We start from the raw sequence: 26,698 nt of genomic DNA, 5'->3' as shown, positions 1-26,698 counted from the left end.
GTTCTAGAGTTTAGAGAGGGATGTGAACCTTCTCTCTCTCTCGCACACACACACACACACACACACACAGTCGCGCACTAACACACCCGCCTCTGACTTGGTTGGCAAAAGAAGGGTAGGAAAAGGGCGTGGGTCGGTTCCCCATCGCCTGGAAGGAGGAAGCGTCAAAGCGCGCATCCTCTTACGCGGCCCGAGCAGGAGGGGAGGCTGGCGGGCGCGCGAGTTCCGCGGAAGGAGGGAGGAGAGGAAGGGAAGGGAAGCCCTCGGCCAGCCTGGCGAGCGCCGCCGACCCGCCCCGTCCCGTCTCCAGGCGGCCACTCCCGGCGTGGCTCAACCCCCGTCCCGTCCCGTCCCGTCCCACCCCCGCTTCCCTCCCTGCTCCCGCAGACCTTTTACCCGTCGCCCTCGACGCTCCTCCCCGGGCAACGGTGTTCCCGAAGGGGGGGGGAGGAAGGGGGTAAATCATTTGGAAGGCGTTTCTAATTCACTTTATTATTTTTTAACGAGATCTGCCACCCCTGCATCGCTAGCTAAGGCCTTTCCTCCCATCCAGCAGGAGCGTTTCTCGGTCTGCAAATGCAGGTACAGTTAACTGGAAGTCCAAAGGAAGTAAATAAGGTTTATTTGTGCGTAGGTCTAGGACTGGCGGTGAGGATCCTGCCCAGCTTGTTAAAGTGATGCTTTCTTCCCTGCGACTGTTTCTAGAAACCGGAGAGAGCCCTGGATTTGGCCGCCACTGCTGGGCATCAGGGACTAGGGTTTATGAATCCCATCACTGGTCGTTCTCTCTACCCCATAATTCTAAGCACCTCCGCCTCACCCTTAACAAAAATTAGGGCGGGAGGATCCCACCCCTGTCTTTAAAAGAAGAGGAGAAATGGCACCTTTCCAGATGTTCCTGGATTACAACTCCCATCATCCTTAAGCATTGGAGTTTGATGGGTGGGAATTTGCTGCAACCTCTGGAAGCTACTTGTCACCCAGTCATGAGCTACAGAAAAGAAAATAAGTATATTAAATGTTACCTGGAATAGCTTCTGTTGTCTTATGAATCATACACCCATACCAGATTCAGTTACACTGTGTGCAGAATACCCCCCCGCCGCTTGAGTGAGAGAGAAATCCATCTATTCCAAATGTAGGTTTCTGAGTATTAATACCCTTATGATGAAAGAAACGTTATGATGAAATATTTCTAAAGTTTTGCTTCCCTCCCCCCCAAAGTGGACAGAGTTCAGTTTTCCTAAATATTGCCACATATCCTCAGTAAACACAGAAATAGGTTTTGCTTTTGCTTTTGGTTGAAACAGCCATTTATTTATTTCCGGGGGGGGGGGAAGTATCTTTTTCTCTCCCTCTTCCTTTTCTTTTCTTTCTTTTCTTTTTAAAGAAAAACCCTTTGAGAAACAAGGACCAATTGTGGTGGCCTAGATGCAGGTCTGCAATTTGCGTCTCCCGATGGGGTGGAGGTGGAATTATTTTGAAATTTGAGCACATATTCCCCTTACAGTTTCCTGCTAATGGCAATGGGTTAAGGAGTGAGCTGTGAGGTGGGCAAGTTTGCTTACTTGATTATTTAAGGCAGTTGCGGTGGGGGGGGTTTCACTGCCTGTATGTAGCAGATGCCGGCTTTCCAGGAGAAAACCAAAGGATGTTGATTTCTTCTTTCACCTTGACCATCCATGGTGCCTTAACTAGCAGACTCTCTCTGCTGTTGATACCAATCCTACGGTAAGTCACACACACACCCCAATTCCCCATCCATAAAATGGGAATAAACCTTAGGAGGCAACCTATCCTTTTTCCATGGGTGTCACAAAGTTCTCCATGTCTCTCTATTGTCCTGGAAGTCAAACGCCCTTCTTCATTTTCTGCTTCCCATTCTCAGTTGTCCTACCAGCTCAGTCCACTTTGAACAAGGATGTGCATTTTCACTTGAGACACCCCCTAAGATCAGTTCCCACGCACACAAACCCTTGGATGGGCTTCCATTTAAATCCCTCTGAAAGCCACATCTCCAGATGGAACGAAGCCACCACATGTGCCACATGGCTGGCTCAACTAACATGGTCACTGTTATTATCTTTATTTCTTTTCCCAGGTGTCCAATGCCAGCCTTTTATCCATGTAGATCAACCCCTTCCCAACTTGTTGGCTTGGACTACAACTCCCAAAAGCCCCAGTCAAGCCAGGGATTGCTATTCCAACCCATCTGGAGGGCACAGGGTTGGGTACGGTGATGACAGATGCATTCAAGGTAGGGACTTTGGAACTTGAGATAGGTCGCAAGGATGGCTGTCTCCTTAACTTGAACTATGGGGATACGGACAGGAATTAGATCTGGGTTCAACACATCTGTTGCTACAGAACTTGCTGGACGACCTTTGCTGATGTTATTGTTAGGTGCTGTCAAGTTGCTCTCTCCCATTTATAGTGTTCCCAAAACTGTGCAATCTCAGAAATCTCCTCTCCTCAACAGCCCTGCTCAGCTCTTGCAGATTCAAGAATGTGGCTTCCTTTAAGGAATCAATCCATCTCCTGTTGGGTCTTCCTCTTCTCCTGCTACCGTCAACCTTCCCAGAGAATCTCACTTTCCTATGATCGGCCCAAAGTACAACAGCCTCAGTTTTGACCTTTTTGGCTCCAGAGAGAATTCAGGCTTGATTTGATCTAGGACCCCCTTCTGGCAGTCCAGGATATCCATAAAGATCTCATGGATGACCATGGAGAGCCTGGTCTGCTTCACAGGATGGTTCACAGCATCAAGTGGGGGAAATGAACTCCTTGGAGGAGAGGCAGCATATAAATGTAACAAATATTTTGTTACATATTTTGATTTTCTTTTTCTTATTTTCCCTATTTTTTATTTTATTGTAGTTGTTTTGTATTATTATGTATTTGTTTGTGTTTCTATTGTCTGATTTTATATTGGAAACCGCCTAGAGTGGTCCAGTGGTCCAGATAGGTGGGGTATAAATCAATCAATCAATCAATCAATCAATCAATCAATCAATCAATCAATCAATCAATCAATCAAATAAATAAATAAATAAATAAATAAATAAATAAATAAATAAATAAATAAATAAATAAATAAATAAATAAATAAAAATTCTGTTTTGCCTTCCTACCCCAATTTCTTTCTGATCTCCGCAAACACACACACTTTATCTGACCTTTTGGGTTGTCCCATCACAACACCTTCATCCTTTCCATGTGTCAAGTTTCTATTTATTAGTCATATTTCTCAGTTGCATTTTTTTATCCCACATCCCCTCTCAAGTGCTCAAGGCAGCCTACAAAGCTCTTGTCTCCCATCACTTTTGTCTTCGCAACAACCTTGTGAGGGAGGTCAAAGACAGAATGTGGCCTCACAATGGTCACCTAATGAGCAGGAGCATAGCAATCTCAAGTGCAGGAGGGCAGACATGAGCCCCGGGACCTTTTTGACCACACCGCCTCCACATACCTCAATTTTGGGAGGACAGCTGTGTTTCCCACGAAATTTGAACCAACCACACACAACCTGTACATATCTCAGGTTAGGAGGTGCCCCAGCAGCGTTTCAATCCTGTAAACTTCTGTAGAGCTCAGAACTGCACCCTGGCAGCTTGGATGGGAGTCTGGCTTTAGCACCCCTGAGCACATGCAGAGTGCCCATTCCTCTGTACAGCCAGCCAGTCTTCCCTCTCTTTCAAGTTAAGAAGACAGGTGTTAGCCCTGGCACTATTCTAACAATATCTGAATTTAGGAGAGCAGACTGGTGCCCAGTACTTTTTATTGTGGCTTGCCACTAAATGGGTGGAGTTTTTAAAAATAAAATAAAATGCCACTCCCACTACCAAAATATCCCCAAATAGAAAGACAGTCTGAGTTCCAGTATCTTTTCAAAAATTAAGCCTCCATATATCTCAGAAAGAAGGGCAGTTACATATCCCAGTATACTTTAAAAGAAATAATGTTACCCTCCCCGAATATATCTCAGGAAAGGAAAACAGTCTGAGCCCCCATACCTGTTCAAAAAGCAAAGCCTTTGTATCTCAGATTATTAGGCGCATCGTTGTGTCTCTCAGTTTACATTTCATGGTGTCAACGCCCCACCCACTCAACATATCTGGATATGGCAGGGAGCGCACATGAGTCCCGGTAGGTATCCAACCTCAGGATATGTCAAACTAGGAGGACAGAAGGCTGCCTTGAAGCTTTTAAGCAATTCATACTCCTCCTCAACATTTCTCCAGCTAGGAAGGCAGTTTTAAGCCCCGGCACATTCTCAAACACGAAAACTCCCTATATCTTAAACTTAATGATAGATGCCCCGAAGCCGTTTAAGCAGTCCTTTAGCTCCCAACATCATCTGGAGTTGGGGAGGGCAGACATGAGCCCCGGGACCTTTTCAACCCCATCACTTCCACGTACCTCAATTTTAGGGGTGTGTGTGTGGGGGAGACAACCATATTCCCCAAGGACGTTTGAAGCAACCGCACGCCCCCTCCATAAACACACACACACACACATATCTCAGGTTAGGATACGCGGCACCGTTTCAATCCTGCAAATTTCGGTAGAGCTCCCGGCAGCTTGCTAAAGATTGCCCGGAAAGCTGCGCGAGGCTCGTCTGTCGCCGGCGAGGGCGGTGGGGGTGGGAGGCGATGTGGTGGGGGAAGATGTCTGGGTGGGAGGATCCTCCCCCTCCCCCTCCTCCTCCCCCCCACCTTTGCTGGCAGAAGGGGCGGCCCCGGGACGTTTGCCGGCAGGGCCCCCTATATAAGAGCCGCCTCGGCCGCCGCCTGCCGCAGTGCCCTCTCCCTTCCGCTCCCTCTCTCGCTCTCTCTCTTTTTCCTCGTTTCTCTCCCTCTCCTCAGGCGGCACCATGATGAGCTACGGCCTGTCGGATCCGCTCTTCTCCGGCAGCGGTTTCTCCTTCCGCAAGGAGCCCGGCGGGCGCTACGCCTCCTCCCGCTCGGGCGTCGGGTCTCTGGCCTCGAGCGGCTTCCATTCGCAGGGGTCCTGGTCGCGGGGCTCGGCGGGGGCGGGGGCGGCGGGGGCCTCGGCGTCGGTCTCCAGCTACCGGCGCCTGGCCTCTTCGGCGGGGGGCGCCCTGAGCCAGCTCGGCTCCTCGACCGAGAGCCTGGAGTCCTCGCTCAACGGCGCGGCCGGCGACCTGCGCGGCCGCAACGAGAAGGAGGTGCTGCAGGCGCTCAACGACCGCTTCGCCGGCTACATCGACAAGGTGCGGGCGCTGGAGGTGCAGAACCGGCAGCTGGAAGCCGAGGCGGCGGCCCTCCGGCAGCAGCAGGCCGGCCGCTCGGCCATCGGGGAGCTGTACGAGCGGGAGATCCGCGACATGCGCTCCGCGCTGGTGCAGCTCAGCGCCGAGAAGGGCCAGCTGCAGCTGGAGCAGGAGCACCTGGAGGAGGACCTGGCCCACCTCAAGCAGCGCCTGGACGACGAGGCCCGGCAGCGGGAGGAGGTGGAGGCGGCCATCCGGGCCCTGGGCAAGTTCGCCGACGACTCGCAGCTGGCCAAGGGCGAGCTGGAGAAGAAGCTGCAGGCGCTGCGCGACGAGAGCCTCTTCCTGCGCCGCAGCCACGAGGACGAGGTGGCCGAGCTGCTCCTCCAGATCCAGGGCTCCAGCAGCGACGCCCAGGGGGCCTGGGAGGCGCGCGAGGCCACCCTCCGCTCCGACGTCACCTCGGCCCTCAAGGAGATCCGCGCCCAGCTCGAGGGACACGCCGTCAAGAGCACCATCCAGTCCGAGGAGTGGTTCCGAGGTGAGTCTCGGCGGAGCCGCTTGGACGGAGGAGGGCAGGCAGGCAGGCCGGCACGAGGCGCAGGGGAGCCGCCGGGTCCCCGTAAAGGGGGCCGAATCCGCCCCCCTGGTTGGCAGGAACTTTGCGCGAGTTCTGCGGGTCAGGCGTTCAGCACCTCGGAGAGCTCCCGCCCCGCCCCTCTCTCTCTCTCTCTCTCTCTCTCTCTCTTTTCCCTCCGGCTTCCAGGGCTAAGCGCCCCTTCTGCCCACCCCCTTTGGGAGAGGCGGCGAAGTCGGGAGATGGCTCAAAGAACAGCTCCTGACCCAGGTCCAGGGACCTGTACTGGAGCGGTGGGAAGGGGCCCCTCGGAGAGGAGAGCAAGATTGGTCTTTTGGGGTGGACTACAACTCCCAGAACTCCTCAGGCAGCACGGGATTCCGGGAGCTGTAGTCCAAACCACACCACCACCCTGGTTTAGTTTAGAGAGAAACCCATTCCTAACTCCGATCAAACCACAACGAGAGCTGTATGCTTTCAAAAAAACACTTTAAAAACGGGGCGGGGGGGAGGGAGAGAGAAGCAATATCATCTTTTGGGAAGCTGGCTGCACACACGCCCCCCTCCCCACACCTCTTATTTCTCTTTCCATCCCAACCTGTGAATCTCATATTGGCCAAGAAGGGCTCTATTAAATTGTGGGGGTGGGAATGAGGTTGGAAGAGACGTCTAATTGCGATTCAGGGGCTGTTCAAAGGGGGAGGTCGTTTTGTGGGGGGGGGAGGCGTGGCACTCCAAGGGAAAAACCCGTTTGCAAAGGAGACGTTCTCCTACAAGGGGCATGGGGGGGAACCCCCCAAATATAGACCTGGCATGAGAGGAGAGGGGCTTTATGACCTCCCCGCTGTTTCCCATTACCTGCAAAGAATAAGTGGATGGGATGGGAGGAGGCAGAGGGCTTCCCTTCTGGGGTCGGGGAAATAGGATCACGGCGTTTCTCCTGGTTCCCGGGGGGGGGGGTCGGATTTCACCGGGAAAAATCACTCAGCAGTTCTGCCTACATTGTGGAAGGAGGCTGGGGCTTCGGGCTTCGGGGGGGCGGGGGGAGAGAGGGAAAAGGCAGAGTTTTCTCCTTCGGGTGAGGGCGATGGAGGGGAGAGGTGGGGGCGGGCAGAGAGATCCTGGAAAGGTCACTCGACCTTCTGGCGCTGCAAAGCAGTATGCCGGGGGGGGGCGGGGAGCTCAATCCCAGCCTGGTTAGTGGGGGGGGGGGAGAGAAAAGAAGAAGAAACGCACCGTTGGTGGTCGGTCACCTTGGGGGTGGGGGGTGGAGAGGCGGAGGCCGGCTGGGCTGGGCCGGGAGCCGGCGATGGGGAGGGAGCCTGTCGGTGGCGGCGGGAGGGGGAGCGCTCCGCAGTCTGCGCTGAGTCAGGCTTCGTCTCCTGCAGCAAAAGTTGAGGCCAAAGTCAGCGCTTGCGGGGGAGGGAGGGAGGGGGCGGGAGCTGCCGGGCTGACGCAGCGAGCCGGCCTTCTTTCCTAACCCTCCCTTTCTTAACTCCCGGGACCCGATCCTCCGTCCGGCGGCCTCGGAGACCGGGGGCGGCGGGGGGGGGGGAGGCGAAGAGCCTCCCTAGTTGGGGCGGCGGAGGAAGCTGAATAGAAGAGGCTTCTTGGCACAAGACTGCTGCAGAGCGCGCCCCACTAGATTACGGTGCGTCTGCCTGGGTGCGTGACAATGAAACAGACATTTACAATTAGTGACGGGGTGGGGAGGATAGTCGAGACCCTGGAGAGGTCATAAAAAGGCAAGTTGGGGAGGAATTAAGGGCAGGCACACACACCTCCGCCACCCCAGATCTTGCGGGAAGGGTTTTTTTCGTCGTCAGTCTGACTGTCCCACGCGGAAAGAGGAAGCCAGCCCATAAAATTATTTATTGGACTTATTTATTGGACTTGTATACCGCCCCATAGCGCTACAAGCACTCTCTGGGCGGTTTACAATTTTAATTATACAGGCTACGCATTGCCCCCCCCCCAGCAAGCTGGGTACTCATTTTACCGGCCTCACTGCTCAGAAATGTTCCCATATATATATAATAGGGAAGAAAACAAAGAGGACGGGGGTGGGGGGAGAGAAGGCTCCCCTAAATTTAATGAGGAACACCCCCCCCCCCGGGAACCAGGAGAAACTCGGGCTCCATCTCGAGTTTGGCCACTCAAGACCACCAAACCCCAAAAGGAAGCGTGCTAACCTTCCTTAGTATGTATGTTTTCTCCTGCTTGCCCTCCCCGTCCCGCCGCGCGCACCCCCCCCCCCCAAAAAACCCCGGCACCGTGGGCGAATGCCAGGCACTGCAGCAAAACCCCGAACCTTTCCCGGAATCCAGCTGGCAGCCGAAGCGGTCGCCCGCCCGCCCGCCCGCCCGCCCTGCGGATTCGAGCCGGCCATTCACGCCCCTCGGGAGAAGAAGGCGAAGGGAAAGGGAAAGCAGAGCGGGGGGGGGAGAGGGACCCGGCGGCCGCCACCGCTGCCTCTGGCCTCTGTCCGAGGTGCTGAAGCGGCCGCGACTCTAGACCTGGACTGGCCTGATTTCATCCGAGGTCGTTTTACTTAGAAGACACCCCAAGAAGAGCCGCAAGAGCAGAAGGCTATCTATCTGTCTACCCCAAGCTCATCTAGATGTACCTATTTCAACACGGTCCCCCCCACACACAAACACACTCCTTCGACCTCTCTCTCTCTTTGCATCGCTCTCCTTTTCTCAGTATATATGTTTTTCTTTCTTTCTTTCTTTCTTTCTTTCTTTCGTTCATTCGTTCTCTCTCTCTCCCCAATCTGTTTCTCTCTCTCAATATGTATTCATCTCTTTCAAACCCATCCATGTTTCTACCTACCTATAGGTACCTACCTACCTACCTACCTACCTACCTACCTACCTACCTACCTACCTACCTACCTACCTACCTACCTACCTACCTACCTACCTACCTACCTACCTACCTACCTACCTACCTACCTACAGTACGCCAACTTCATCCTCCCTTCCTCTTTTTTGTTGTGTGCATCTATTGTTTAGAGATGGACGACTTCTGAATATGGAGGATTCCCTGGTATCACAAATCATATCCTCCTTAAATTTAACTCATCCTTTCTCAGACTCATTTGACATGTTGACTATTATTACCTTTCTCGAGGGCAGTGAATTCTAGATCTTAATTCTGTATTAAGTATGGGCTCTAGAGAATTCACTGCTATTTTATCTGTTTATAGCTTAGATTTCATTGCTTTTATCTTTTCTTTTTTTTACTGCTTCTGCTGCTGTTGCTCTGCTAGGAAGGTTCAGTTGTGCAAAAGGTCCAGAAATCATTTCCAGATTCTGGGATCACTTATCAAGCTTGAGTCCATATTATCTGGAGGGTGCTAAGCCCCGATTTACTGCACCATCATTTTGGAATAACCTTCCACAAGAGGCACAACTGACACCAGTGGTGACAAGATTACATATTTTTATTTCATGACATTTACTACACATTAAAAAAAATATTCCAGACCTAGGTGTAGCTCCCCAGATTTTTTTTGTTTCTTACTTCAGCTGTCATCATGCTTCACCAGTGGCTACACTGGCTCAGCATGGTGGGAGTTGCAGGCCCCCATTCCTGGTTTTTTTGCTGGCTATGCCCCCCCGTTCCCAATCGTAGTTCTATAACATTTGTGTTTTTGTGTAGACATATCAGTTTCCCCCCTTTATTTTGTTTTTTATAAATAATACAAAACAATCGGACAAATGAAACAAAGCAAACAACAACAAAATGAAAAACTACCAAGCTACAACATCCCCCCTCCCTTTTAGGACAGAGATTCCCTATGTGTAGACAGATCATTTTGAAGGTATGCAGGTGCTCATTGTATAAATAAATAAACAAACTTCAAACGGCATATTAGATGAGGGAAAGGTCAACTACCACTTACCACTTAGAATTTTTCGAAGTCTAGGTTTTTCTCTTGTTTCCAAAGGCAACCAATTAAAAATTCAGCAACTGGGTAATGGAACGAGTATTTTCTTTTAAGTACTCCAAATCAGTGTCTTTGGGAAGCTGGTGTACATCAAAACTGGTTGGTGATTTGCATTGCACAGGAACGGCAATTAAAAATCTAAATTTCAACCCTCTCTGCCCTGTCAGCCTTCTGAATATATCGACTAATCAGTGAAATAACTCTGAACTCATTTCCGCCCTGAGGCTAGTTTGCTGTGTTCCAGATGCAGAACAAGGCAAAAGCTTATACTGCACAAAACACAGGCAAGAAGAGAGAGAGAGAGAGAGAGAGGGAACAGACAATGTATAAAGGAGTTTTTTTTTCCTTCAGAAATTAGGATCCTGCTTAAAACAGCTGCTACGGATGGACTTGTTTTGATGCCAGCTAGCACCCTGCTGAATCATCATGCAGGTCCCACTATAGTGGGACTGAACCACGTTTGGTCTCCAGAAAAAAAAAACCTCTCGAGGGGAGAGTTTGAGGATTTCTGGGTGCAGCTGCAAAACAGACCTTTAGCAGTTCAGTTCCATCCGGTGGGATCCTGGGACTTGTAGTTTGGTGGGGTTGTGGAAAAGGAACTTTTCCAAGTTCAGCTTGCAATAGGGGACATTGCTACGGTTGGGTAAACACTGACACTCCCACTGGATTGCTGCCCAAAATAGATTTCTTTGTGTTTTCCTTATTTTCCCCTCATGAAAGTGAAGCATGCAGCATCTTACAGCATCCTCTTATAGAGGAAAAAGGGTGCAGAATACATATGGATAAATCGCCCCTTTTAAGGCCTGTTCCAAGGTGTTCAAACAGCACTTATGGTGTATAAAGCATTTCCTATACACTCATATTTGTAGCATTCCTATAAGGACAGTCAGCATTAGCATCCCAATGTTATAGGTATGTTGAGAGGAGGGTTACCTTGTGTGTGCGCACGCACGCATGCATGCGCGCGTGCGCGTACACACACACACACACACACACACACACACACACACACACACACACACACACACACACACACACACACACACACACACACACACTCTCGAGGGAGTTTTGTTTCCCCTCATGTGTCTGCAGACCTTCTACCAGGGCAAGAAATCTCATATGTTAAAATATGTGCCTTGTGTTGTTGGTTTCCCCTTTCTTTCCCTATCTCTTTTTTTCCTTTTGTGTCGTTCCTTTTCTGATCGTAAACTTAAAATCACAGGATTGCCTTATCTTTTTAAAATAAGGCATTCTGAGAGTATTTCCTGATGTAGACAGGTAGGGATAGTTACACACAGATAAACAGATACAAGTTGAGAGAAAGTCCATCAGAAACGCCGCTCTTACATTCTGACTGAAGGCCCAGCATGGACAAGAGGGAGGGATCCGATGGCTCCCATTTTCCCTTCCAAGGCTTGGATTCTACCCTGGATAGAGTTCAGGAAAAGCTACTTCTTTGGACTACAAGTCCCAGAATCCCCCAGCACCCATGCCAGCTCAGGGGTTCTGGGAGTTTTAATCTCAACAAGCTCAGACTGTGGGTGAGGCAAGATCCAAACCTGAGAAATTCACTCGGTGACTCTGATACACCTTCAAGATTCTGTGTTGTACCGCCCACACTCACTTCGTTGTTAATGAGAGACATTTTGCTAATAACACTAGAGTAGGCACGTTTCTCTGGATTAGCAATGTCAACAGATTTTTTGATTTTTTTTTTTTAATCCTGCTCTTTGATAGCTTTGGTCTCTGGTTGGGAGATCGATTTTCCACTATGCCTCCTTAACAGGACCTGATAATCCACAGAGTCTCTTCCAGTTTTGCAGTTCTAAGATGATGATGATACTGTTGATGGTGATGATTATAAAGGATGGAGATATTTCTAAGTGGTTTTTCTAAATGTGGGGATGTGATTCAAATGCAAATCGCATGTGTTTCCAGAGGAAGGCAATCAAGATGATAAAGAGTCTGGGAAGTTGGCATTAGAAGGAATAATGATGAAGAGAACTGACCGTGTTTAGCCCAAAGAAGAGACTAAGGTGAAAGCTTAGGAGAGCCATCTTCAGATATCTGCAAGGCTGTCAAAAGGAAGATGGAGCAAGTTTGTTTTTTGCTGCTCCAGGGAATAAAAATCCAACACATTGGGTTTGAATTACAAGAACAGAGATTTTGATGAGGCTTTATAGGAAGAACTTGCTGACAGTCAAAGACAATAGAATGAACGGCGCTGGAACAGTGGCGTCTCAAGTTCCAGAGGTGCTGTGAACCCATTTCAGGTTGTAGTCAGAATTTTAGCCTCGGTGACCAATTGCTGCTCTTTACTGAAGAGCTGGTTGCATTCCTGGCTGCACATCCAATTAGATGTGTGACCAGGAATGCCATCAGCACCTCATCAATTACCACCAAGGCTTATGCAATTTCTCTTACACAATCATAAATTGGCAATACGCTTCTGGCTCCTACGTTGTCGCTGGGCAAATTTGTTTCCTCTTCTGATACTGTGAAGACTGGGGTCAAGCTCAGAGAAAGCAAGGAAACTGTCTAACACTGGACAGTATTTCCTGGTAGGGAATACGTTCCAGTTTGCAAGGCTGAGAACTCACCACGTGCAGCAATTGCAGATAGAATATTATCTGCACTATGAGCTGAAGTGGGTTGATACTAGTGTGAAGTGTTGTGAGTCAAGCTTGTGGAACCCTGGAATTTATAGTCTGGTGAAGTGCTTATAAAGCCTCTGCCATAAGCAGCCAGTGCTGTGATGTGGGTTGCTTGTCTAGAGCTTGTAAGCAAATAATACCAAGTCAACAAAAGACAAAACCCCAGGATTTTGTAGGATAAAGCCATGTCACTCAAGGTGGTTTCAAATAGCTATCAAGGCCGAGAGGTCTAGCCCAAGAATCTCTGAAACCAACCACACTGTCCTTCTATAATAACAGCCGATCTATAGGTGCTTGCACATTGCAGTGTCCCTTAAATTGGTGGTAGCCGAAGAACCTGTTTCACCTCCAACCTCCGTACATGTTACCCCTGCTCCCAGGGAATGCCGTTCTCTCTGTTTGCTCCCGCCAGTGTAACAATGCCCTTTCTATGCAACTTGGGGGGGGGTGTTTATGGCCAGAGCCTCAACTCAGCAACATGAGAAGCAAGACCCCCCAAATGAATCAAATCTTTCTTTGTTTCATCCTTACATGCAAGGAAGAGCAGCTGCAGCTTTCTTCTCCTTCTCTTATGGAAGGGAATGATTTTCCCGGCACTCTTGATAAAGTTCCCACAGAGGGGGAGAGAGAGAGAGAGAGAGAGAGCGGTTCATGCAAAAGAAAGAGAAGAAGGAGGAATAGTTTTTGCACCCAGACTCCAAATCTTGAAATTCATGCAACAGATTTTTCCCAAACTAGGATGACTGTAGCATTAATAAATAATGTATCCCTAGTTAAGTTGTTTCTGTCTTGCTTAATAACCATCCAGTTCTTTTGTGCTTGATGTGTGCATGTGCATGCATGTGTGCGCATGCATAAATGTGCACATGAGCATGCACGCTGTTTTCCCAATGCTAGACGCATTTTCTGGCAATTACAGAGACCTTGATGGGAGTCAAGGGGAAGGCTTTTTGTCTCACTTTGAGCTGGGGGTGAGGAATCTTACATTGCTTCAAAAATTTTGTATTTTCTTGTTCTGTTGAGGTCACTATGAGGCCAAAAAAATCCAGTGATTACATACTCTCCACACCTAGAGATCGCTTATCACATTTTGATATTTGTGAAGCAAAATGCATTGCCCAGGATGTAATTCTCAGTTCATACCACTTGCATACAGGAATAATATATGTGCAGGATGTGTTCCTGCATGTGATCATGTAATTGGGTGCATGCCCAGGAATGCAACCAGCACTTTGTTAATGAGTGGCAATTTGCCACCCAGAGTTATGTGATTCCTATTACACAAGTGAAAACCAACAACAGAATTCTGGCCATTGTCACCTAAAGCACCTCCAGCCCATAAAACGGTGATGAATTCCATCACCTAAAATCACCCACATGGACCACAATATCAGTGTTGTGATGTGACTCCTGAATGGGTGAATAAACCTCCCTCTTGTCTTTCCCTTCCCCAAATTACAGTGAGGCTGGATAAGCTATCAGAAGCTGCCAAGGTGAATACGGATGCTATCCGCTCTGCTCAGGAAGAGATTACAGAATACCGCCGGCAGCTGCAGTCCAAGACCATTGAGCTCGAAGCTCTAAGAGGGACCAAAGAATCCTTGGAGCGACAGAGGGCTGACCTAGAGGACCGTCACAATGTGGATGTCCAGTCTTATCAGGTAATGTGCTGTGAGGATGAGGCAGAAACCAAAAGCAGCTGTCTGTGGCTAGAACCCTCCCCTTCCCCAGTCTATAGGGCAAAGCTGTGCTTAGACCTGAACATCCTGAATTCAAATGTTCCACCTTTACCTATACTCTAGGCATGTCAGGCTCTCTCTTCAAGACTAAAATCTGAAAACAGTGTATGTTTTTAAAAAAGAAGGTGTTGTGAAAAACTTCTCATAGCTCATGGTATTCATGCTCATTCATCCTGTTTTATTTTCTGGTCAGAAAGGTTTTGCAGGTTTTTGGTAGTGCTCCAAAAACCTACCTAACCTACTTAACCAGAGACTATAGCAGTGTAGAAGAAATGATATAGAGAAACACTTGTCACTGAAAGTGTGCAAGAGACTGTTGAAGACAAAATTATCGTATAGCCTTCAGTAGTCTAAAGAATCTATTTTCTCTCCAACTGTTGATATTCCTTGCGGTGAAGGTGAGCCAGATTAAATGGCTTTACGGCTGCAGGTTGGCCTGTTCCAGACCAGAGGACTGGTGGGGGGGGCGGTCACCTCAATTTTGGCCTTTTTCTTCCACAGGAGAACATCATGCAGCTGGATAATGAGTTGAGGAATACCAAGTGGGAGATGGCAGCCCAGCTGAGAGAATACCAGGACCTGCTTAATGTCAAGATGGCTTTGGATATAGAGATCGCTGCTTACAGGTACCTGCAGTGTTGCTGTGGAGCTAAGAACAAAGGAGCAAACTGGAGACATTTGTGGTCCCTTCTTCTTCTTAGGAGCCAAAAGATGTCTAGTGCTGGCTATCAGCCTCGGCTTTTAGCTTCCACAATTTTCTGTTTTGTGTTGTTCTAATCCATGCCAGTCCTGCTGATCTTTTAATATCATCCACCCATCTCGTTTTGTGGCCTTCCTCTACACTGTCTTCTGATCCACTTCTTTATTTCATTGGCCATCTACTTCTTTCATCATGACTTATTTCTGTTTTATTGATGCTACTTGTTCTTGTACATCAATCCTCTCTGTCTTTGATTCCTGAAAAAAACTCTCCTTACCCTGTTTCCACAAAAATAAGACCTAACCTGAAAATAAACCCTAGTAGGATCTTTTAGGATGCTTGTAATATATAAGCCCTACCCCAAAATAAGCCCCCATTAAGTGAAACTCCATCCTCCATCCTTGTGCAGCAACCAGAAAAGGATGACATGGTTGTAAAATAAAACATCCCCTGAAAATAAGCCCTAATGCATTTTTGGAGCAAAAATTAATATAAGACCCTGCCTTATTTTCGGGGAAACACGGTACCTAGGACTATATGAAGCACAATGAGCCTTTCTTCCCCTAAATATGGACCAGTTGGACTGGACTAGCACAGATTTTAAATTGTGGACAGGACTGCCCTGCAAAGCCACATCACCCTTAGACCATTAGTGATGTAGCTTACAGCACGTAGAGGAGGGGGTAGTGGGATGATGTAGTAATGTTCATTGGAGGCAGAAATTAAAGTATTCACTGAATACATCAACGTACCCATGTTCTGAGCGAAGGGGTTGATTGTTGTTGTTGTTGTTGTTATGGGGCACCATGCCATCTGACATATGGTGACTCTATGAATCTCCAAAATGTCGTGTCTTCAACAGGCCCTGATCAGCTCTTGTAAACTCAAGCCTGTGGCTTCTTGGATGGAATCAAACCATCTTACATTTGGCCTTCCTCTTCTCCTCCTGGCATCAACTTTTCCTAGCATTATTTATCTTTTCCAGGGAATTTTGCCTTCTCATGGTGTGCCCAAAGTGGGCCATAGATTATTTACTTTTTCACCTCACACCCTGGACTGCTACAAAAAGGCAGACAAGGGAGTCCTAGATCACCTGGGTTTTGACGTTTTTTGCCTTCAGAGAGAGTTCAGGCTTGATTTTTATCTAGGAACCCCCTAGTTTGCCTTTTTGAAGCAGTCCAGGGTATGAGGTGAAAGAGTAAATAATATAATTGTCTCTGAAGCCTCAGGGAATAAGAAACTACAGCCAAACCTTTGCTCCCCACGAAACAACAGCAGCAACACCACCACAACATCTCAGTCTACAACAATAATTTCTAGGAGGAAGATACCCTGGAAACCTCTCAACAATCATAACTAGAGCCACTATGTTACAATATAGTCTCATGTAAAAGGACCCCCACTGAAATGTACTTTCCATTGATTTCAAGAAACCTGCTCTAGTTGGGACCAACAATGAATCTTGCCCAACAGCTCTCTGTTTTCTCAGGTGTTGTGGACATTATTTTGACATAGATCCAATTTTCGTTTTCAGCAAGGTCACCTTGGGATTCCCTGCACCAATACACACACACAAAAGTGAACAGGGGAATGTAAACATTCATTAGTTAAAAATTAATTAGTTATCAGAGCCATAAGCAGCAATTTTGGAAATCACCCAGGACACTGCGAGGCATGGGCATAGCTTGAAGGAAAAGGTGGAGGAGAATAGAGTCTACCTGCCCGAATGACTGAGAAAGTTTATGAGGCCAGAAAATAAATGCTGTTATTTATTTTCTTAACACTCACCAATACCTTCACCTCTAGATGTTGGTCCCTAGGACAAAGCCCTAGCTGTTGATTGAAGGATGATCATGGTTGGTATTAAGTCATCCTGGACACCTGGTTATATTCGGGGGGGGGCACCCCCCATCTGCATGGTGGTTACCATGACTGAACCACCCAGTATTGATTTCCTTTTTCTGCCCCCTCTGGAAACAGGAAACTGTTGGAAGGAGAGGAATGCCGCCTGGGAAGTGGAGTGGGTCTCTTCCCTTTCCCCGAGACGTTCCCCAAGGGTCCAAGCATCTCCACTCACATCAAGGTCAAGAGCGAAGAGAAGATCAAAGTGGTGGAGAAGTCGGAGAAGGAGACGGTCATTGTGGAAGAGCAGACTGAGGACGTCCAAGTGATTGAAGAAGTAACAGAGGAAGATGGGGGCGAGAAGAAAGAGGAAGAAGAGGGTGAGGGTGAGGAAGCAGAAGAGGAAAAAGAAGAAGAAGAAGAAGGTGAAGGTGAAGGTGAAGCAAAAGAGGAAGAAAAGGCAGAGTCTGAAGGAGGAGAAGGAGGAGAGGCTGAGGAAGAAGGAGGAGGTGGAGAAGAAGCCGATGAGTTGCCAGCAAAAGAGAAGGAGTCTCCATCAGCAGAGGAAGCCAAATCTCCAGAAAAGGTGCCAACGCCTTCAGAGAAAGAGGAAGCCAAATCGCCAGAAAAAGCAAAGTCCCCAGCAAAAGAGGAAGCCAAGTCCCCAGCTGCCAAATCTCCGGCCAAGGTTGCCTCTCCCACCAAAGAGGAGGCCAAATCCCCTCCCAAGGAGAAGTCCCCTACCAAAGATGAGGAAAAAGCTCCTGCCGCCAAGTCTCCTGAGAAGGTCGCATCTCCGACGAAGGAGGAGAGCAAGTCTCCCGAGCAGGTCAAATCCCCAGCAAAGGAAGCCCCCAAGTCTCCAGCAGCGAAGTCTCCGGAGAAAGCGGCCACTCCAACCAAGGAAGAAGTCCGGTCTCCGGGAAAGGTCAAGTCTCCCACCAAGAAAGAGGCTAAGTCTCCCGAGAAGCCCAAGTCGCCGCCAAAGGTTAAATCACCAGAAAAAGAAGCAGCCAAGCCACCTCAGAAGGAGGCCAAGGTGCCTGTGAAGGAAGAGAAGGAGAAAGCTCCAGGGAAGCCAAAAACAGAAGAGAAGAAAGAGAGCAAGAAAGAAGAGGAACCCAAACCGGCAGCGCCAGCTAAGGATGTAAAGAAACCAGAAGCCAAAGTGGAGGAGAAGAAAAGTAAGACCGAGGAGAAGGACGAGGCCAAGAAAGCCACCAAGCCAGAAGCTGAAGAGAAGGAGGAGGCTGGTGCCAAAGCCGAGGACAGCAAAGCCAAGGAAAAAGAGCCTTCCAAACCAGCACCGACATCCAAAGATGATGCCAAGAAAGAAGAGAAAGCCGCCCGGAAGGAGCCCGAGCCCAAACCCCAGGCCAAAGAAGCAAAGGGCAAGGAGCCGAGTCAGGAAGCTGAAAAACCAAAGGCAGAAGAGAAGGAGAAAGCTGAGCCCAAGAAGGAGCCGGAGGAGAAACCCAAAGCTGAAGCTAAACCCAAAGAAGAGGCCAAGAAGGAGGCCAGCGCCAAGGAGACCCCCAAGTCCGAGCCTGCCAAGGAGTCCCCAAAGGCCACCAAGCCCAAGGCAGAGAAAGCGGAGAAGTCCTCCAGCACAGAGCCTAAGGAGGGCAAGCCCACAGAAAAAGCGTCTGGGGGGGAGAAAGCCAAGAAGAGCGAAAAGTGAGGAGGGGGCGCTGCTTGGGGGGGGGGGAGAGGGCATGGCAGGCCACCCAAGGCGTTGCGCAAGGGCGTCCCTGCCGGAGGGCCAGCCCTCTTTTGTCCTTGAAAGAGAAGACTTTGCTTCGGTGAGGGACGGCACCCTCTTTCTCACCCGGGACTCCTGTTAGCAATCTGTTGATGTGAAAGAAAACAAAACAAAACAAACACACACACAAAGCCCTAAATAAGCAATGACCCGAGCCTCCGCGAACAGGCGGCTCGGTTATGTTATGATAGCTTTCGTAGCAGAATGTGATATTTAAAGCAGAATGCCACATTTAAACACTTGAATTACTAAGAGGGGGAGGGGAGGGGGAATCCAGGCAAAACTTGACTGCCCTTTTTATTTCAAATAAGTGCATTTACTTCCGATAGGGGCAACTGTGGGTCGAATGCAATAAACGAATGTACACAGCTAGAGCTAATATTATGATGATAATATTATTGAAGGTATGTACTGTAGGCTAGAGAATTCCAAAATGATCTGAAATGCCTTGTCTTCATCTTTCATCCACACATGCAGACACCTACACACAAACACACAGGCGCACCTTTGTAGCCACCCACCATTGAGAACGTCATCCACAGCTGGTCTCAGGAGGAAGGATCGTTGGGTGGATGTTCCCACTAGAAAGTTAAACGGGTTTAAAAACCAGTTCCATTGCCTTGATTCCACCAGAGGGGCCCTGGTGAATGTTAATCTGGGGGGAGGGTGTTGGGAGACAGATCTCATCAGAGGTCTATAAGCACTTTTACACAAGAAGGACAGGCCTCGGGATTCTCTGTGAGGGAGCCCTAACCATTGAAGAACTGGTTGCAAAGCCGGGTTAAGTTTGTGGTGTGGACATACCCACTGACGCCGTCATAAGCAATCACGTGTACACACACATACACATAAGCCAACAATGCAGGGATAAGGACTTGCACTACACCAAGCCAAACGTTCACTTCCAGTTGCTTCTGTGCAATAAAAGCAAATAAAAAGACTTACAAAGAGTTGACTGACTCCATCTTGTGGTCTTCTTTTTTGGGGAGGGTGAAAGGGGAAGCTACAGGGGCGAAGGGTGTGTGTGCAGAGTGCTCTCCGTGAAAGCAGAAGGAGCAGGCAGAAGAGAAGAGGTAAGACCCCTGCCTAAGAATAGGCAGAGCATTCAGCCTGCGGTCACAAACAGTCCTGAGCCAGATGGATTCCTAGTCTCATCAAGGATCAGGCAGCATAGCAGAGGCTCAGATCGTGCAGAACACTGAAATTCAGATCCTGACATTTGATCGGTGGGTTGGCTTGCTACATCTCCTATATTACTCTTTAAGGTACTGACTTTTTAAAAAGGGGATCAGGTACCAGACGATGGGGGGAGTCATTTTTGTGCCGGGAAAAATCTACTGCCCATTGGAGCTGATGGTGTCAGATAACATGGGCCAGACATTCATCCTGGTGTCAAACAGCTTTCCATTTTCCTAACTATACAACTCATAAGAATAGTCACCTTTCTGGGGAAGCTATAGCTCAGTGGCAGGGTCACCTATTTTGACTCTAGGTGATTCCTGCTTCACTCTACGTTCTCGGTTCTACGATATGGCCATGGAATTGTGGATAAAAACGCTGGCCACTGTAAAAAGCGATAGGTGTTTGAAGAGTAGATTTATTAAAACATGCTGAGAAGTTCTTGGATCAAGAGGGTGACCAGCAAAGAAGAGCTAAGGAGGATGAATAAAGATCAAGAAATTACACAGCACTTAGAAAATGCAGAAAGTTGGAGGAGTTTGCTCAAATCATGAGAAATGAAAAGTATACAGTGGACCCTCTACTTAAGGAATTAATCTGTATTGGAATGGTGGCTGCAAGTTGAAAAGTCTGTAAGTCGAATCTCCATTGACCTACAATGCACTGAAAACCGATTAATCCCATAACCAATGGTTTTTATTCTATTTTTATTCCATTTTGGTTTTTTTCTGGTCTGTAAGTCGATTCTCTGGCTGCAAGTCGAATCTAAATTTTGCAGCCAGAGAAGTCTGTAACTCAAAAAGTCTGTAAGTCGAGCCGTCTGTAAATCGAGGGTCCACTGTAGATTGTAACAGACGATCATTCCAGGCAAAAGAAACAGGGGAGGTGGTGTGGAAAGGGGAATTATTTATTGGCTGAAGAAGCCTGGAGCAGTTTGGATGCAGCACTACAATGCTGTTTAGAACACAACTCCAAATTACTCCCTTTTTGGACTATAAGCCCCCACCCCATTCCCTAGCTATCGTAGCCACATGGGGGTTGTAGTCTGAAGAGGTAATTTTTCCAAGCTGTTTTAGAGCCTTTGCATCCACAGTCTGAACAGCCATAGTCTAGTAGGCATCATCCTAATTTTATTTAAAATATTTTACCCCACCTTCCTCCTTAACAAGGACCCAAGGTAGCTTACAGTTTACAATATTAAAAATTAACAGTAGAAAATTATTAAAGAAAATTTAAAAAATGTTCGGTGAAATCATTACTAAAACAGGTTTAGAAGCAACAAAATATAAGCCATCCTATTTATTGTCTTCTAGACTAAACATTTTCCCCTGAAGGACCCTGGCACGCTTGAAGGGGGCCACAAACTGAAAACTGTGAGAAGTTTCTGAAATATAACTGTTCCTGTTGTATTTTTGTTTGACAGGGGCCTTGAAACCTGAGATGAGCTCCTAAAAGGGCCGTGACTAGCTAACTAGCTAACTAGCTAACTAGCTAACATAACTAACATAACTAACATAACTAACTAACCAACCAACCAACCAACCAACCAACCAACCAACCAACCAACCAACCAACCAACCAACCAACCAACCAAATAAATAAATAAATAAATAAATAAATAAATAAATAAATAAATAAGGGTTGAGAATGGCTGCTTTAGACAGTCAGCCTCTAAGAAAAAGCCTGACTGGAGAAAGGGGTCTTTGATTGCTTGCAGAAGGACAGTAACGATGGGGCCAGTCTGACCTCTAGTGTGGGAGGGAGTTCCAGAGTCTAAAGGAGGAGCCACAGAGAAGGCCCTGTGTCCTGTGTCCCCACCAACGACACGTGTGAAGGTGGTGGGACTGAGGGAAAGGCCCCTCCTGGTGATCTTAAGAGAGCTAAGCAGGCTCCTAAAGGAAGATACGTTCCTTGAGATAGCTTGGGCCCACTTGGATCAAAAGCCATTGAGAGGCCCAGCAGAACCAACAAGGACACAATTACTCTGTCCTGGCAGAAGGTCATCCGCCAAAGCAACCAGACCAGTCTCCATCCTTGAGATGGCTTACTTGTGGATGGTTTCAGTACCGCTTTGTCCATCCCTCCCCAGTGTAGCTTGACAGACTTCCCTGCTACCTCCATCCTAAAAGCAGATCAGATAACAGGGTAGGGGAGTGGAGCGCTCCTCTGCCTTAGACTTCGGAGAGCCCCTCGGAAGAATCAAACCATTCTGAGCTGGACAGACGGATGGACAGACCTGGAGCAAAGGCCATTTCTCCTGCTCTGGACAAAGGCTTCCAAAGAAGAGAGAATCATCTGTCATGGCTGACTCCTTTTGGCCTGTTCTCTTCCCCACAGAAGTCACTAGCTCCATGTAACATAGCTACATAGAACTAATTACTTCTGAGTACAAAGGGTGCAACTAAGTTACATTTCAAAAGTAACATGATAGGTAGTCATAACTGTACAATTTAGTATAACTTAGGTGCAGCAAAGGGGAAAGCTTGGCTCGAAACAAGGTACACAAACTTTTGACACCACACCCCCTTTCTGATTTTGGAGAAACCCCCCATGCCTTCCCACCTCCATGATCCAATCCCTTTTGAACAACCACAACAAAATAAACTTGCAATTTAAGTTTTTTTAAATGTCATTTAAAACTTGGAACGTTATTTTAAACTGATGTTACGGCCAGACATCTGAGAATAAAGCATTTTTTTAAAATTTAAATCGTTAGGCAAATCCTAGGCTCATGCCTCTTGGAATTTCATAGCCCCACACTCCGTTTGGGAAACCAGTGTGCTCATGAGAGTTATGGAGTCTTGACATTTCCATCCAGCCCTGGCTCTGTGTGTGTGTGTGTGTGTGTGTGTGTGTACATGTATGTATGTATGTATGTATGTATGTATGTATGTATGTATGTATGTATGTATGTATGTATGTATGTATGTATGTATGTATGTATGTATGTATACACACACACACACACAGAGAGACACACACACACACACACACACAGAGCAAGAGAGCGAGCGAGAGAGAGAGAGAGAGGAGAAATTGTACTGATCTCATACTTTCATGACAAAGACCAGGGAGAAATAAAAGGGGGTGCAGCAGAGTAAAAGTCTACCACGGTTGATTAAATCTTAATTAACTGGAACTAATTCCAAGCATTCTCAGCAGCCACAGAAATTGGAAATGAAATTGGAGGGCCTACATCAAAAAAGCAAGGCTAATTAGCTCTATATGAGAATTATTGGAAAAGAAGGTGGCAAGACCTTCGGGCTCCTATTCTCTCAGTCCAAGTCACACACACCCAAACACACACAACACCCCACACGTACACACAGTATCATTTTGAAGACCTCACAAAATGGTCACCGTTCCCTGCTTTTCTTACAGAAGATTTCCAGGTCCAATCATTCGAAATTAAAAGAATCAAGTGTCAGGTTAAGGAAGACAGGTGGTCTGTGAATTTCGGTAAATCCTTTCAAAACAAGAAAAAGAAATTCTTGTTCCCCTTTTGCAAATGTAACACCGACAGCAGTTCCTGACAAGGAGAGTGCTCTGAAGGTGTTAAGGATGAGAAGCCCTTCAGAAGGGGAGAGATCGTAGCCTTAAATCAACACCTGTGTGCTTAATTTGACAGGGATCCAGACCTAACATTTTAAGAGTCAAATACTCAAAGCCTGGGGGCCCTATAGATGAAACTCACAGGTTTATCCCCACTATTTTATTTTCTTCTTTTAAAAATACACACAGATAAGCAGAACAAGCCCAGCTTTTCTGCTGCAAGAGAAGATTGCCTAACTGGAAAAGAAGGCTGGGTCTCTCATTCATTCATTCATTCATTCATTCATTCATTCATTCATTCATTCATTCATTCTACCATATTTTTTTTACCCTGCCTTTCTCCTTAATGAGGACCTGAGGCGGCTTACAACAATGAAAAAACACATTTAAAGCTGAAAACAACAAGTATACAATGGTGGTTAACATCATTAAAATACAATATTTTAAAACTACAAGCAAGGAATAAAGAGTCATCTTACATCCTTAACAGGCAATATTAAGGCAAATATCAATAAGTATACAAAAATGTTTTAAATGTCACTCTGAGAAATGGATAGCACAAAAATGGAAAACACAAGGAGTACTAAAAATCCAGTCGCAGCAGTAATGCATAACAATCTATCTGAAAATCACTCCATGTAAGTGTCATGGAGCCCTTATATTTTTTCTACCAGCACACTGTCAATCCTACAAACTCTTGAGAGTACTCCAAAGCCACCCCATTATAAACTTCCAATAGTGCTACAATACCAGCTCCACAGCATTTCCCAGACCAACTGGGTCAGTGGCACCAGATTCTCCAAAGCTTCCAGACTAGCATGTCAACCAACATCTACACAAACCCACAGTATCAGCTCTATGGACTTCTATAAAACCATGGCTCCAGACAAGTAGGGTGAGATCCTGCGATCAAGGAGCGATGGGCTTAATGGGAGCATAAGCTGGACAAGACCATGGATCTTTCCAAAAAGTGCTTTTTCAAAGTGGGACCATCTGGAGAAGGTTCTGCAAGGCCACAGCACCAACAAACCATCCCTGCACAATGCATCAGGGCCAGCTTTTTTGGAACTCAGCAGAGGTCCAAGGCCAGATGCACAAAGCTACTCAAAGCCACATGACTGATTCCCCAGCACTTTCCAAGCTTCATGGTCAGTGACATGTCTCAGGTGTCTTTAAAGCCAGAGAATCAGCATGCCAACCGCTCTTAAACCACAGCCAAGGACAGGCAACGGGTCTGAAAGCTTGGGGATCAAGGTCCTCATTCATAGAGCAGTGAGCTTCCTGGAGGAGACAGGTGGCTGGAAGGGCAGGTAGAGGATACCTGTAGCACATCAACAAATTCAACCATTTAAAACCAAGAGCCAGTATACTTACATGCAAAGTATCTTCGGTAAGCAAAGCAGGTTTCCTTTTGCAGTTTCCAAGCCAGAGGAGGTTCTTCTGGGTCGGGCAGGAAGTAGAGGGCCAGACGGCTGTGCGCAATGCTGGAAAACAGAGAAAGGGAGCAAAATTAGGGAGTTGCAAAGGGACGTCTGGTGAGGAAGTAGCATCAACGCAGAAGCCGTAGGCTGTAGTCAAGGCCTAAATCACATGCTGATGAGAATACAAGATGAGCAGAAGCAATGAATTTAGTGTGAAGAGTTTGCCACTTGAAGTCTGTTGGAATTTATACAAACTTGTATGCTACCTGGGAAAAGTGCGGCTGGGAGGGAGCTTTCTGGGTTATGGTGACTGTCAATGTTTCCAGCACTAACCAATAGCCCCCCCCCATAGAATTCAAAGACAACCCTGGCTCTCTACTGAGAGTTCCTTTTCCCTTTCTTGAGTCTGTCGAAGCTTGCTTCTGCAAGCAGTGGTGTTTGTCAGTTTGCTGTTTGATCTGTTTACAATTGTAAGTAAAGATTTTTTTTTTACTTTTTCTCCTACTAATGTCTCAGAGTGAGTTATCAAGACTGTGTCAGTTAATGAGAGGGGGGAAAAGGGGTGGACTACTGTGGGGGGATCTTGAAGCTATTTTGCTCTTTGAATCCCGCCACTCCTGCTGCGCAGCTAGAGCAATTTTACCAAAAATCCAAAGCTTTGCAAAGATGTTTTCAAAATGTTGTCACCCTTTCTTTGGTACCCAGCCTTTCCTGCATGAGAAACCAATCCCAGTATTTCTCAAATAACTCTTTATTGAGAGTTTTCTGTCACGTACGTGGATGCTAACTAGAGGGACCTCAGCACAGTAAAGAAATTTTCTCTCTTAGCCCTCTGCTTTTTGTCCTGTTTCTTAGGCAGTGTGCGTGTTGGGAAGAAGGGAAAGGATTTGTCACATTTTATTATGTAGTGGCATAAGTTAGCAAAACTGGTGAAGAGACAACCTGGGCAAACCAAGCTGAGGATAGATCTCATTGCTGATTTTGGGCAACGTCATTGAAGTTTGCCTTGATCAGTGGTTCCCAATAGGTCCCCAGATTTTCTTAGACTGCAATTCCCAGAAGCCTTCACCCCTTGCTGTGCTGGCCAGGAATTCTGGGAGTTGCAGTCCAAGAACATCTGGGGACCCCAGTTTGAGAATTACTGGCCAAGATACATACAGGGCCCTAAAGACCTGCCCCCCCCCCGAATATGCTTGGTATCCATATTCAGCCACCATCACCACTGCTTTTGAGAATGTTGCATTCTGTCCTGATATTCTTTGGAATATACTGGAATATAACTCTGAATGCCTCTGGAATAATAATAATATAATTTATTTATTGTCATTGTAAGTATATACACAGTATACCATACAACGAAATTCACAAAATATTCATGAGGTGATCTTGAGATGATCTTCTCCACAGACGGGCAGCATGATTTTTTTTTTAAAGCATTTTTCCTCCACGGAGAAAACATACCACACTGATGTTCCTTTAATAGACCGAGGTTTATCTCCTTGAACACAGGAAAGGGGGAAATGGAGGAAAGAAGCAGGAAGAATCGAAGACAAACCACAAAGATGGATTGTTTGAGCAAGAAGCCAAAAGAAAAAAGAAAAGAAAAAGAAAAAAAGAAAAAAGAAAAGAAAATCAAAAAAAAGAAAAAGAAAAAGAAAAAAGATGTGTCATTATCTCCCTTATTTATTTATTTATTTATTTATTTATCTATCTATCTATCTATCTATCTATCTATCTATCTATCTATCTATCTATCTATCTATCTATCTATCTATCTATCTATCTATCTATCTATCTATCTATCTATCTATTTATTTTTAATTGCTTAAATGCTATTTTTATTGTAAGCCGCCCAGAGTAGACATGGTCTAAATGGGCAGGGCATGCATAAATAAATAAATAAATAAATAAACAAAATAAATAAACAAAACAAAACAAAACAAACAAACAAACAAACAAATAAATAATGGCTGGAGGATGAGCTCTTTCATAAAACAAAAGGTCTCAGAACGCCATTGTCTGCATTAGAGTTCTGGCCATTCAGATATACAGGTACCTCTTATGGCAAAATGGCTCTTTTG

At 46.9% G+C, this 26,698-nt stretch overlaps 1 protein-coding gene across 1 annotated transcript; it reads left to right on the top strand.

Moving 5' to 3' along the window:
- The first annotated feature begins 4,814 nt into the window (after nucleotides 1–4,814).
- On the top strand, nucleotides 4,815–19,415 carry NEFH (neurofilament heavy chain). The gene is made up of 4 exons (XM_020800860.3): nucleotides 4,815–5,774; nucleotides 13,884–14,083; nucleotides 14,663–14,787; nucleotides 16,842–19,415. The coding sequence occupies exons 1-4, from the start codon at nucleotides 4,874–4,876 to the stop codon at nucleotides 18,382–18,384; spliced, it is 2,769 nt and encodes a 922-aa protein (XP_020656519.3). The 5' UTR covers nucleotides 4,815–4,873; the 3' UTR covers nucleotides 18,385–19,415.
- Nucleotides 19,416–26,698: the final 7,283 nt, after the last annotated feature.

Source organism: Pogona vitticeps, chromosome 14 (assembly GCF_051106095.1).
Source record: "Pogona vitticeps strain Pit_001003342236 chromosome 14, PviZW2.1, whole genome shotgun sequence".
NCBI classification, from domain to species: domain Eukaryota; kingdom Metazoa; phylum Chordata; class Lepidosauria; order Squamata; family Agamidae; genus Pogona; species Pogona vitticeps.
This window is presented reverse-complemented; position numbering and strand designations above follow the sequence as displayed.